This window comes from Mytilus edulis, chromosome 13, assembly GCF_963676685.1.
Source record: "Mytilus edulis chromosome 13, xbMytEdul2.2, whole genome shotgun sequence".
In the NCBI taxonomy this organism is placed as follows: Eukaryota; Metazoa; Mollusca; class Bivalvia; order Mytilida; family Mytilidae; genus Mytilus; species Mytilus edulis.
In genome coordinates, this window is record NC_092356.1 from 56,808,959 (window position 1) to 56,821,849 (window position 12,891).

Sequence of the window (12,891 nt, forward strand, 5' to 3'; positions counted from 1 at the left end):
ATACAACCGATTTGTTTCATATCTGCATCTCAGCTATTATCGAAAGTATGACTGTTTCACATGTCATATTACATAATGGATCAAAGACCGACTATAACTAAGAGATATAATTCTTAAGAAATTTTTAAGATTTGATTAAAATCTCAATCCCGTGTTTGTTTCGCTGATTGTGAAGTCAGTAGCTCTTTGTGGAACAGGAGCTGATTTACCATTCCGGAGTTCATACTTTACCCTGCCTGAGTTCATGATTTATTATTTTGCTGGGAGTTCGTCTTGGTTATTCATAGTTGTCTGTGTAATAATTCGCTGACAAATATTTTTCTGTCGGTTATTTTTGTTTCTTTTTTGTCAAAGTGTTGTCCGTTTTCTTTGAATTGTGATTGAGATCCCTTCATTAAAGTTGTCTCAATTACTATGGTTGTAGCTTAATCGAAGTCGCTGCTCGGCGATATAAGGGACATGTATGATATGAGATTCATAGCGATCTATTTCAGGTCCTATAGCAACTTTCAACACGAAGAACGGTAACTCTAGTGATGTTCATTGATATACCTAAGTGAATAATCGAGTCAGTTTAATTCTGATTCTTATAAAATAACATTCTGAGACGTGTTATTACGAAGTTTTCGATGACTAAGTAAGAATTGTGAATATGACAAATGCTTTTATTTTATCCTGATAGTGACAACAAACAAAATACAATTCATGAACGAATAAATATATAATTCAATCTTTTTTCATTTTTAAATGCAACAACAAAATAGATGTACATGTAGCATAAAAACATTATTTGATATATAAAAAGATACGTATATTCTGAGCGTATATTTACAACAAAAAAGTCGTGCACTCAATTTACTATTCTAATACCTTTCGACTTTTTGAAAAAATACTAATTTCAAGCTTGATACAATCGATATTATTCAAATGACTACTACTCCTACTTTCATATTTTCTACTTTATTTCTATTCATTTTTGTACACAATTTATTATCATTATTCCCTTCAGTTTTTAAAGATTGTATAATATAAAAAGTTTTTAAAGATTGTATAACAAAAAAAAATATAGTCCATCGTCTGCATACTAGTATTGATTTAAAATATTGTAATTATCTTCATTTCCACATTCATTTCAGATATAAACAAAAACAAAAATTCACATTCAAATTGACTCGGGTATTTTTTATAGATTTAATATGACAGTGAAACTGTGTTATATCTTAGCATTCTTGTTGTCATTAAAACGCATTACTTTAACTATTAAGTGTTCAATTCTGTCATCTTATCGAATATCCGCAAAGTCTAAGTTTCAATAAAAAATGAAGTTGTAGACCATAATGGATATTATAACCTCACATTTGAAAACAAAAATATTGTATTTTTAATTGATACATATCCGATGTTGATAATCAATTTGAAAAAGTCGAAACCTTTCATTGTTTATGGATACAAATCAAAAATTTAACACATAAGGTTAAAAACGTTTTAAAAATGAATGAAATATCAAATTTCTAATCCTTCTAGTAGTTCTATCAAACAATTTTGAACCAATGCAAAGATCCCGCACTAAACACCGCAGTGGCGGAACGATTCAAGCAATCCTTGAAGTTATCAGGCTTCACGCTTGTACATTTCTAGATACTTGCTCACGTAGTTATCTGTTAAATTAATCATAATCGCCATCATCATCGTAACCGAAGTAGGATGGGATACAGCATGTTGACAGTCCATATGACCATTGAAGTCCACAACGCCCTCTATATTCAGTTCCTGGGGGACACCAGGTCATGCAAGCACAATATTCATCCGCAGAATATAGTTCATTGCCAGATGGCTCGACTGGTTCTGGTGTCGTCGGTGCTTCTGTCCGTACTGCTTCTGTTGGTTCCACTGGTTCAGCTTTCGAGCTTCCTTCTGCTTTTTCCGTTTTTGGACCAGCTTTCGAGCTTCCTTCTTCATTTTCCGTTTTTGGACCAGCTTTCGAGCTTCCTTCTACATTTTCCGTTTTTGGACCAGCTTTCGAGCTTCCTTCTACTTTTTTCGCTTTTTGATCAGCACTCTCTGATGCTTTTTTTGACTTGGAAATTGTTTTTTCAATCTGTCTATTGATTTTTTTCGTTGTTCCTAGATCAGATTTAACCACATCTTTAACTGACTTTCCGGTAATTTTCAAGTTCTTGACCACCGTATCTGTGTTTTTCGTGGTCTTTCCTAATTTGTTGATAACAGCTTCTTTATTTACAGTTTTTACTTTGACAATATTAGTAGTTTCCAAATTCTTCACTCCTTGAGTTTCTTGCTGTACAACATATGGTGTATCATTTATTTTACCAACGAATGGGCCATTATTTGCCTGTACGATGGTGGGACCATTACTTGTAATGCCGAGAAATGGTCCTTTATTTGTAATGTCAACAGATCGACTATTACTTGCAATGCCAACAAATTGACCATTATTCATGTTGCCAGCAGATGGACCATCAACTAAAGCATCTACAATTAACTGTTCAATTGATCCGACAAGGTCTTTATTTTTCCTCATTAGAGAATCAATAGGATCAGCAGATAACCCGGATGATGGCACTGACTTGGCAATTTTCGTGTTTAGTTTCACAAGGTCGGAGAAAGGTAATGACTCAGCAATTTTCATGTCTGGTTTCAAAACGTTAGAAAATGGAGGAGGTTCGATGATTTTCATTTTCTGGTGAATAAATGATCGTGCGGCTGGTAGCGGAAACTCTCTATTAGTCTTTGAATATGAGAATCGATGTCTGATACCCGTTTTAAGTCCGGCATTCAAAGTCTTGGATTCAGTTAGTACGTTTGGATTTCGATAAGAAAAAATATGCTTTCTTGTACGGGAACCAGTCATTGCTCCCTGTCCATCGTTGTACTGTATTATTGATTGGTGTCCATTTGTGTGACGGTGTAAACCTGTCAAAGATACGAAATTAAAGGTATTATTTGTGTGACGGTGTAAATTAAACCTGTCAAAGATACGAAACTAAAAGTATTATTTGTGTGAAAGTGACCTGTTTTAGATACAAACTTATAAGTATGATTTCGATCTGTTTTATGGGTTAGTAAATACGATAGTCAATGTGACGTTGTAAACCTGTCAAAGATACGAAACTAAAGGTGTTTTTTGTTTGAAAGTGACCTGACCTAGATACAAAATTAAAAGTATGATTTTGATTGCTGTCTGTTTTATGGGTTAGTTAATACGATTGTCAATGTGACGATGGATCAATTGTCAACTGTAATTACGACAATCGAACAACAAATGTAACCACAAATTTCATTGGTGGATAGGAATCACATGACTTTGTTACAAATCAACATTTCTATGAGTTTGTATGCATTTCCCACAGGAGAATAATATTACGTACTTCTTTCATAGGAAATTCAGCTTTAAAGCTTGTGGCATAAAATAAGAAATAATGAACATAATCTTTGGTGTTAAAAATCGAGGATGTTAAAAAACTGGGGTTTTTTTGTATTATTAGTGGGAATGGAACTCAGGAATGGAAAGTTATAAGTTCTTGACGTTTCATAAATTACAAAAAGTAATCTCCTTTACGTTGCTTTTTCGATCTAATGCTAAGTTAACTCGATTCGCATTAAAACTAATTCGAATACGTTTACTTCGCATTCGAAACGTCTTACGCGGTCCTAACATCAAATCTTACACGAATTGCAATACGTGCCAAATTCGCTTTACTGTCCAAACGACGTTAACTTTTAATTCGTATTAACAAAATTTAAAGCGTATTTCTAATGTGAATTCGAATTAAAAAAAAAAAAGAATTTGTGAACTCGATTAGCGAATTCGATTTGCATTCGACTCGAATTGAATTCGAATTAAATGTACGTGTGAGCGAGGCATTACTTTTGATTTAAGATATCTTTTTGTTTCTTAATTGTTGTTTTTAACAAACTTCAGATATTGTATTACTCTAATTGAAAAATTTTAAAACAAATATAATTCGATTAGTTTATATGCTTCCGGTTTTAATTCATTATTCTTGTTTCTTTTTTTATTTGCGATTCAATCAATACATTTACTATAAGAGTAATCCAAAGAACATGTATAACATATAAATATGACATGTATAATGACCACTTATCAATTAATAACAAACATATTGTTTACAGTTGTGTATTGCTGTTAGATGACAATGTAATCATTGTTTGACAAAGAGAACAATTGACAGGTTACAATCAAAACTAAGACTAATAAACTATTAATGCGTAAGAAATAACTTTCGACACCATATAATTCTTTATATCAAAACACGCTTAGTAATGGTAGGTTATATAAGAAAAAACAATACAGTTAATTATTAAATGAGAAAGCAATGTAGTAAAAATATCAAAACTCACTAAAATGTAGCAAAACATAAATTAAAAAATGCATTTCGTTGTGAAAAAAAAATAATGTAGTGTTAAATGTTCCTTTTTTCAATTTGCAATCAGATTTACATAATTTGATATATAATTGAATATTTTTATGAAAAGATAAGTTCTTACTTTGAGTATTTTTTCGTGAAGAAAATTGCTAAATAAGAAGATTCCTTTTGTTGAAACGTTGCTTTAATATTTATAACTAACTTTACTAAACGATCTTCGTAGCTTTAAGGTCCAACAGCTTATTTCTATTTCAATTTTATCTTTTATACACTGAATTGTAACCAACCAACGCATTCAGTTTGTACAAGTAAAACGAAACAATTTCTAGCTTTTCGGGTAGCAGAAAGCGCAGCAAATAGTTGTGTTTTATAAAAACATAAGGATGTAGTTTGAAAGCCAATGGGATAACTGTCTACCATATCTAACAAGTATCGTTAAAGTTGGTAACTGCAAGTAACCGCATATACGGCATTCAATAATGAGGAAAACCCATTCCGTTAAGCATAAAAAGCTCATATATGACAAATGTTAAACAATCTACATGAAAGATTTCCATTATAACTTACATATCAAATAAATATGAAAAATGGAGAAAGGGTACCAAGGGGCAACAAAATGCCGTCAGTCGAATAAGACAGACAGTGAAAAAACGACGTAAAGACAACAACATAAAACAATACACAGAAGACTTAAGATTGAGTAGCACAAAGCACAACAATAATAAGTGTTAGAGAATTGTAAGAAGTTCTGTTGCACTGGTGACACCAATCCGTTTAAGGGGGTACCCAACACTTTGACTTGAATAAATTTGGCTCGTTTAATTTTCATAAAGTTTTGACCAAACATTTATTCTGAACTGTCGACAAAAATAATCTAGAAATTTGAAACACACAATTTACAGGAATAATTTGGTTGGATAAACAGCAGTTTACCAAACACTAATTTTGATCGTTGAATAGCTTCGTTTCTCCTTTAAACTAAACGTACTCCCTTATGTGTTATAAACCACCTTATACGTGCATTTGAAATATATTTGTTTATAAGGCATCGCTTTATATCAGAATTTTCAACCATCAGTTAAAATAACAAAACCAATTACACATCCGTATAGGTAAATGATCTAACCTTATATATTGGCCGAATGTGAAAGTTTGAAATGAATACATGATTTTATAAACAAATGATGGACCAGACCTTAGTTGGAAGAAATAACTCATACACTGAAAAAATTAAAAGCACAAAATGGTAAGAAGCACTGAAAACAAAAGTAAGTTAAAAGCAGCACGAACCCGTTCGAAATAAAACTAGAGGTGGATTCAAGTATTATAGTGTAAGCGTAAAAACATGACTGAGTATTAACGGTACCAATTTTACTGCACGAGATGTGCATTTCGACAATTATAGTCTCTTCAGTGATGATTGATGAATATATTATAAAATCTAAAACTTATTTCAGAAATTGAAAAGTTATTTTTGAAGCAAAAAGGCGGGAAAAAAATCAGAGCTATGCATGACGAAGATAAATATCGTAATTTGAACTTAAATCTCCGAAATTTTATAAAGAGCACTTTATCTGTATGTCCATGCCAGTACCGAAGTAGTACTGCCATGGCTACTGGCGTTTGTATTTCATTACTATTTATGCCCGTAGAAATATATTACTGGTCGAAATATAAACCCATAACAAAACTGAGTTATAATACTTGGGAAAATGATAGCAAAATTCAAATTGTTCACAAATTTACAAAAAATATATTATACAACGGTCAGTAATTTGTGAATCATTGCATCTGATAATATATTTTTATGTAAATAACATACACGTCATAAATCGGACATGAATGGTGTCATATCGACTATTCATTAATATGTCATATTGGTGTGTTTTATTGGTTTGTTTTGATTCCGGAAGGAAACAATGATAACAAAAATACATCTAGTGGGCAATGTACAACGTGAAAATCTTCATTCATTTATTGATTCATTATGTTGTACAAAACCGAGTTATATCGAGTACTTGCAGTTTGTTTTAAATTGGGTCTTTGTTTTCTAGTTTGAATTGCTTCACATTTTTCATGTCGGGTCTTATATAGCCGACTATACTTAATGCGTTTTTCTGATTGATGAAGGCGATGATATTAACTTGCTTTCACTTTATATAATGGTAGATAATTATTCCCGTTGACAAACATACATGTACCACATCATGGCACATGTCCTCAATTTCATAATGATAAACGCAACACAAGTTACAATCCAGGTATGTGGCAAGGATGTCGACTGTTCACTAACATATATATCATGAGTTTTTCATTTAGGGAGCAACCATTTAAAAGGGGGTCTTTTTATCAGTCAGAATTTCTCTTTCGCGCAAAAAAAAACATATTCATTTAGCTTTTTTACGTGATCAATCGGAATATTTTTTTCAAAATTTAATACTAATATTTAAAGTTGAATTTACATATAGAATATTTTTTTGTCATCTACTTGACCAAAATCTGGATAAGAATTTTTTTTAACCCCTCCCCCCCCCCCCCTTTTTGGAAGTTGTATGGTCGTTCCTTAAGAGACATCAGTTTTCAAAAAGACCTGTTAACAGCCGGATTAACATTAAGCCGTGCGTTATATACTGATAACAAACGTAGACTATAAACAATTTGTACTCGACTGAAAAAATATCAAGAACTTTATTTCCGCAACTCTGAATAATTTTGATTCTATAAAGTTTTTGAATTAAACTGTATGCTGCAAAACTTTATTAACTTTATATATATATAATAAATTATGATATATCGATTACAAATAAGTCTTTATTTTAGACAAAATATGAAAATAAATATCATGTACACGATTGTAGCATAATTTGAGATATTGAACAGGTTAGTGAAATATCTAAATAATGTGTTTTATCTTTTTTTTATTATCATTATTATAAATATATTTTAAATTATCTTAATATTTAATTGTGAAAATTAAATAGATTTTTTTAAAACTTTCAAATATTTTTTTGAAAATGAATAAGATATCTAACACGGGCACTTCTTAATAAATATACCAATTACCTTGCACTGAATTAAAAATCACAAAAATGGATAGAAGTACATGCACAACCAATTCCATAGTAAGTCAATCAACCCTCAGTGCTGGCTATAAGTTATATACTATAAATTCCAGGACTGACGTGCCGAATGTCCACTATCAGAATGCGTAAATTGGTCACTAATTAATTGTTAATATAGGTAGTGCATTGTTTTATGGTATACATTAATCACCGTATTAATTTCCGACATATATTCACCTGGGTAATCACCTGGGTAATATTCCCACACTTCACATCCTTTGATGTCAGTAAACGTAGTCAGGTATAATGTTGATGTATTGGGTCCGTCATTACCAATAAGTAATAAAATGATTAAGAAAATATACCTCAATCTTACACCTATGAACATGAATTTATTGTAAATTTTGGAATATATTACCTTTAAATTGGTCTCACAGACATTCTGAAGACTTTTTCGCGCATTATTAAATAGTCTGGGATGCTTTTATTGTTTTGTAAACTGTTCTCCCCTGTTTAACGTGTTTCAGGAATTGTTAATGAAGTTATGTTACATGTAACACGTAAATAATTTCACGAAATGAAAAATTAATTTCCACAACCCCAGCAGAAGCAACAGTATAAGCAAAAGTATATGAGTAATAAATGTGTTTGTATTAAAATAAAAATGGAAAATCACAACGGTACCGAAGAAAATTCAAAACCGAAAGTCCTTTATCAAATGGCAAAATCAAAAGATAAAACACATGAAGCGAACTGTCATATTCCTGACTTTGTACAGGAATGTTCTTATGTCACTGAGAATTGTATGTTTCAACTGCATGTTATAACCAGTCAGAAAAAAAACCGAGAAGACGTGAGGGAGGACAAGTGAGATAAGAAAAAGAGTAAGAGCTTTACGGGGGGAAATGACAAACCTAAATCCATAATAAATCTTCAAAAACAAACGGTTATTATTTTTGATTTGTTCAAGAATGGAACGATGAAGAAGTTTTGAAGTGAACAGCAGCGAAATTTATGGTGAAAGGTTTTTATTTAAATCAATTTATATATAGTTCTCCGTTTGTGAAAATTTGCTGAAAATTTAAATCTACAAAAACATAAAACAAAATAAAATATAAGAACAAGAATAAGAAGATATGGTTTGATACAATTCTTATATAAAACTATATTGAACAGCCCGACAGAATAAAGTTAGTAAAATAAAACAGACAAATAACCAATGCAAATTTCTATATTTTCATATTTCTATGGTTTAATTTTTTTTTACATAAAAATAATTTATCCTTGTTTGGTTAAACTAGATTTCTGATCAATTTAGCCAAATCCGTATTTAATCATTTATTCACATGCTCACAACACTGTACGCATCACACAAAAAAACTGTTCTTCACTAGTATTATCTTTTAAAATTATATAAATAATATAGTAACACGAAAAGGCAGGACTCTCATGCTCATTTATTCAATTTAATCGAGAATAGAGATAGGGAATATGTAAAAGAGACGACAGCCTAACCAAAGAGCAGATAGCAACCAAATGGGTCTCCAACGCAGCGAAAAATTCCAGCATACGGAGGTGGGCCTCAGCTGGCCCCTAAATAAAAATATGTACTGTTAATATAACACTGTGTACTAAACATATAAAAATCTCTACATGAAAATATTTTCCCCGTTTGCGATAAATCCATTCGTAAGTATATGATACTTTTAAATCTTTTAATATTCAGATACCCGTCTCCTAAAACACACAGGATTTCAACCGCAATGTTATAGAGGTAATTGATTTTAGACTTTTGATTTTTTGTGTTTTAACGCCACTTTGAAGCACCGCATTTAAGCTATTTTGTGGAGGCCAGTTTTTATTGGTGGAGGAAGCCGGATTGCTAGGAGAAAACCACGGACCTTCGATAGGAAAACTGACACCTCAGTGTTGACTGATTAGTTATTACAGCAGTCACTACTTAGACCACTCGGCCACCAAGGCGCCAATAGAGGTAATACATGGACGGTGCATTGATGAGATCGTAGTTGTTAAAATCTAAAGTGAGTATTCTATTGAACCAACCAATGTACTGAATCAAATCACAACTGCCATTTAACCATGTTAGTTCTGCACGGTTCCGGCCATTTTCAGAAGTTTATGCTGCGTTCACACGTACTTTGAGTTCGATTCGCATGAACTAATAGCATAGGGTACTGTAATGGTAATATCGATATAAAGTGTAAAATTTAGAATGGAAATGGGGAATATTTCAAAGAGACAACAATTCCACCAAAAGAGCAGACAACAGCCGAAGGCCACCAATGGGTCTTCGAAAAACTCGGGAGGCGTGATTCAGCTAGCCCCTAAACAAAATGTATGCAAGTGTTAATGAACGCCATACTATATGTCTATTCCTGTCTGGTTTTGTTATATCAATTGAGGAAAGTAACACAAGTGCGTTTTACATGGGCGTTTTCTTCTTCCTCCTCCAAATATAATAACTATTATGTAAGATCCACTTCTATATAGTGCATTAAGGTTATCAAGTGAATTTTTTTATTTAACTACTTTCGAGAGGTCATTTCCTGTTTTGAAATATCCTTATCATATTATTAAACTATTTCGCTGTTAGAGAGCATTGTTTCGATATCATCATACTTTGATTTTGCTTAACGTAACTGCGGTCATTCTTTTATTCGATAAATTTCTTCAGTTAGAGCTTAGTCTATTACTAGTATATAAATGGAGGGAGAGTATTATATTGTAATTGAATACCGAGAAATATTTGTCACTCGTGTGTTGTGAAAACTGCAAGAATGAATTATACATGTGCTTAAGGTTACTGTACTTTTTTAGATTAGTTTTATTTACTGTCGTTTTTTACGTCAAATAATTTCCAAATACCAACTTGAGTCTTAAAATTACGAATTCATTTTAAATATGGGAATGGTGATAGAGATCTCTAAGAACGCATCCTGTTTTATTTCTATTGCTTTTATTTTCTGTCTTAGCAGAATACCACTCATTAAAACAGCGTGAAATTGTTTGGTTTACTGCAAAAAGGAGGGGGAACAGGACATATTACTAAACTGTCCAAAAGAAAAAGGTTAGATAACACTTGTGCCAAATTGAAAAATGACAGATAAATCTATTTCCCGAAAGGAAATAGGACAGATATCTTAGCTTCAAAAATGAAAAGGGTCAGATAACAATTCTACCAAAAGAAAAAGGGCAGACAACACTACTACCAATGGAAAAAAGGATAAATGTCACTTCTCCCGAAGAAAAATAGAAATACATCACTACTTCCCAGTTAAAAAGGACAGAAAACTCTACTTCCCAAAGAAAAAGGACAGATAACTCTTCTCACAAAAGAAACTAAGACAGAAAACACTACTACCCAAAGAAAAAGGACAGATAACTCTACTTCCCAAAGAAAAAGGACAGATAACTCTTCTCACAAAAGAAACTAAGACAGAAAACACTACTACCCAAAGAAAAAGGACAGATAACTCTACTTCCCAAGGAAAAAGGACAGATAACTCTTCTCACAAAAGAAACTAAGACAGAAAACACTATACTACCCAATGAAAAAATGAAGATATCACTTCTCCTAAATGAAATCAGACACACAACGCTACTACCAAAATGAAAAATGAAGATAACACTTCTCCTAAATGAAATTAGACACACAACGCTACTACCTAAAGAAAAAATGAAGATAACACTTCTCCTAAATGAAAACAGACACACAACGCTACTACCTAAAGGAAAAATGAAGATAACACTTCTCCTAAATGAAATCAGACACACAACGCTACTACCTAAAGGAAAAAGGACAGGTAACGCTTCTTCGAAAGGAAAAAATGAAAAAAATAATAAGAATGGATAACATTTCTCCCGAAAGAAAATAGACAGACAACACTTCTACCCAAATGAAAAAGGATGGATAACACTTATGCGACAAGAAAAAGGATAGAAAGTCTACTACACACTGGCAAAGGACAGATAACACCTCTGCATAAAAAGGAAAGCTAGGACAGATTACTTAATTGTCCAAAGGAACAAAAAAAACAGATAACACTTCTGCCAAAAGGAAAATGACAGATAATTTTACCAACAAAAAAAAGGAAAGATACCACTTCTGACAAATAGAAAGGCATAGATACGTCTACAGCCTAACGGATAAGGGACAGATAACTCCACAGTCCACAGGAAAGGCCCAGATAACCCACTACCTCAAGGAAAAGATCAAATAAGACGTCTGTTCGAAAGAAAAAGGACAAATAATATGACTGCCCAAAAGAAAAAAGATGGATACCTGTACGTCCCAAAGTAAAAAGGACAAATAACACCTCTGCTCACAAGTAAAATGAAAGATTACACTACTGACCTAAAGTCAGTAAACTCAACTGTCCGAAGGAAAAAAGACAGATATTACCACTACCCTAAAGTAAATGGAACAATACTGTCCAAAGGAAAGTCAACCAAAAACTCTCCTTCCAAATGACAGGTTGCTCTACTTCAAAAATGAAAAAGGACAGATAACTCAACTGCCCAAAAGAAAAATGACAGATAACACCACTGTCCAAAAGGAAAAAAGAGGCAAATTCTACTTTTAAAAGGAAAAATGACATACTTCCAAAAAAAAAGGGACAGATAAAACTTCTCCCCAAAGAAGAAAGGGACATCTACAGTACCTCTACTTCCCAGAGGAAAAAGGACAGACAACTCAACTAACAAAAGACAAAAAGGACAGATAATACTTCTCTCTAAAAGGAAAAAAAGAATAGATAACTCTATTTTCCTAAAATGACAGCAATTACAACTTCCCAAAGGGGGACAGGGCTAATTCTACTTTCAAAAGAAAAAGACAAATAGCTCTAACTAAAAAAGAAAAAGGACAGATAACACTTCTGTCCAAAGGGTAAAAAACCAGATAACATCAGTGCTTATAGTAAAAAGGGCAGATTACGCTACTGTTCAAAGGAAAAGGACACATAACTCTATTACCCAAAAGAAAAGGACAGATCACTCCAAAAGGAAAAAAAGGATACATCCTACCGCCTAACGGGAAAAGGAGATTACGTTACTGCCTACAGGAAAAAAATACAGATATCTCTACTGCCTACAAGAAAAGACCAGATAACACTTGCCCAAAGGAAAACGACAGATATCTACGCATAACGGCAAAAAAAGACAGATTATTCTAGTAACTAAAGGAAAGTGGACAGATAACCCTTCTTCTCTAGGAAAAAGGACAAAATATTCTCCTGCCTAAAAAAGGGGACAGATATATGTAACTCTAGATCTACTGCTCAAATGAAAAAAAAACCAGGTTAATATACCGTATAAGGAAAATTAGACAGATTGCTCTAAAACTAATGAATCAGATGACAATACTACCTAAAGAAAAGCAGAAAGGAAATAGGACAGAC

At 32.5% G+C, this 12,891-nt stretch overlaps 1 protein-coding gene across 1 annotated transcript; it reads right to left on the bottom strand.

The window, feature by feature from the left end:
* Window positions 1-644: 644 nt before the first annotated feature.
* LOC139501505 (uncharacterized) lies at window positions 645-7,614 on the bottom strand. Its single transcript, XM_071290608.1, has 2 exons — window positions 7,473-7,614; window positions 645-2,934 (listed from the first exon to the last, which is right to left on the bottom strand). Exons 1-2 carry the CDS (start codon window positions 7,528-7,530, stop codon window positions 1,667-1,669), a joined length of 1,326 nt encoding a protein of 441 aa, XP_071146709.1. The 5' UTR covers window positions 7,531-7,614; the 3' UTR covers window positions 645-1,666.
* Window positions 7,615-12,891: the final 5,277 nt, after the last annotated feature.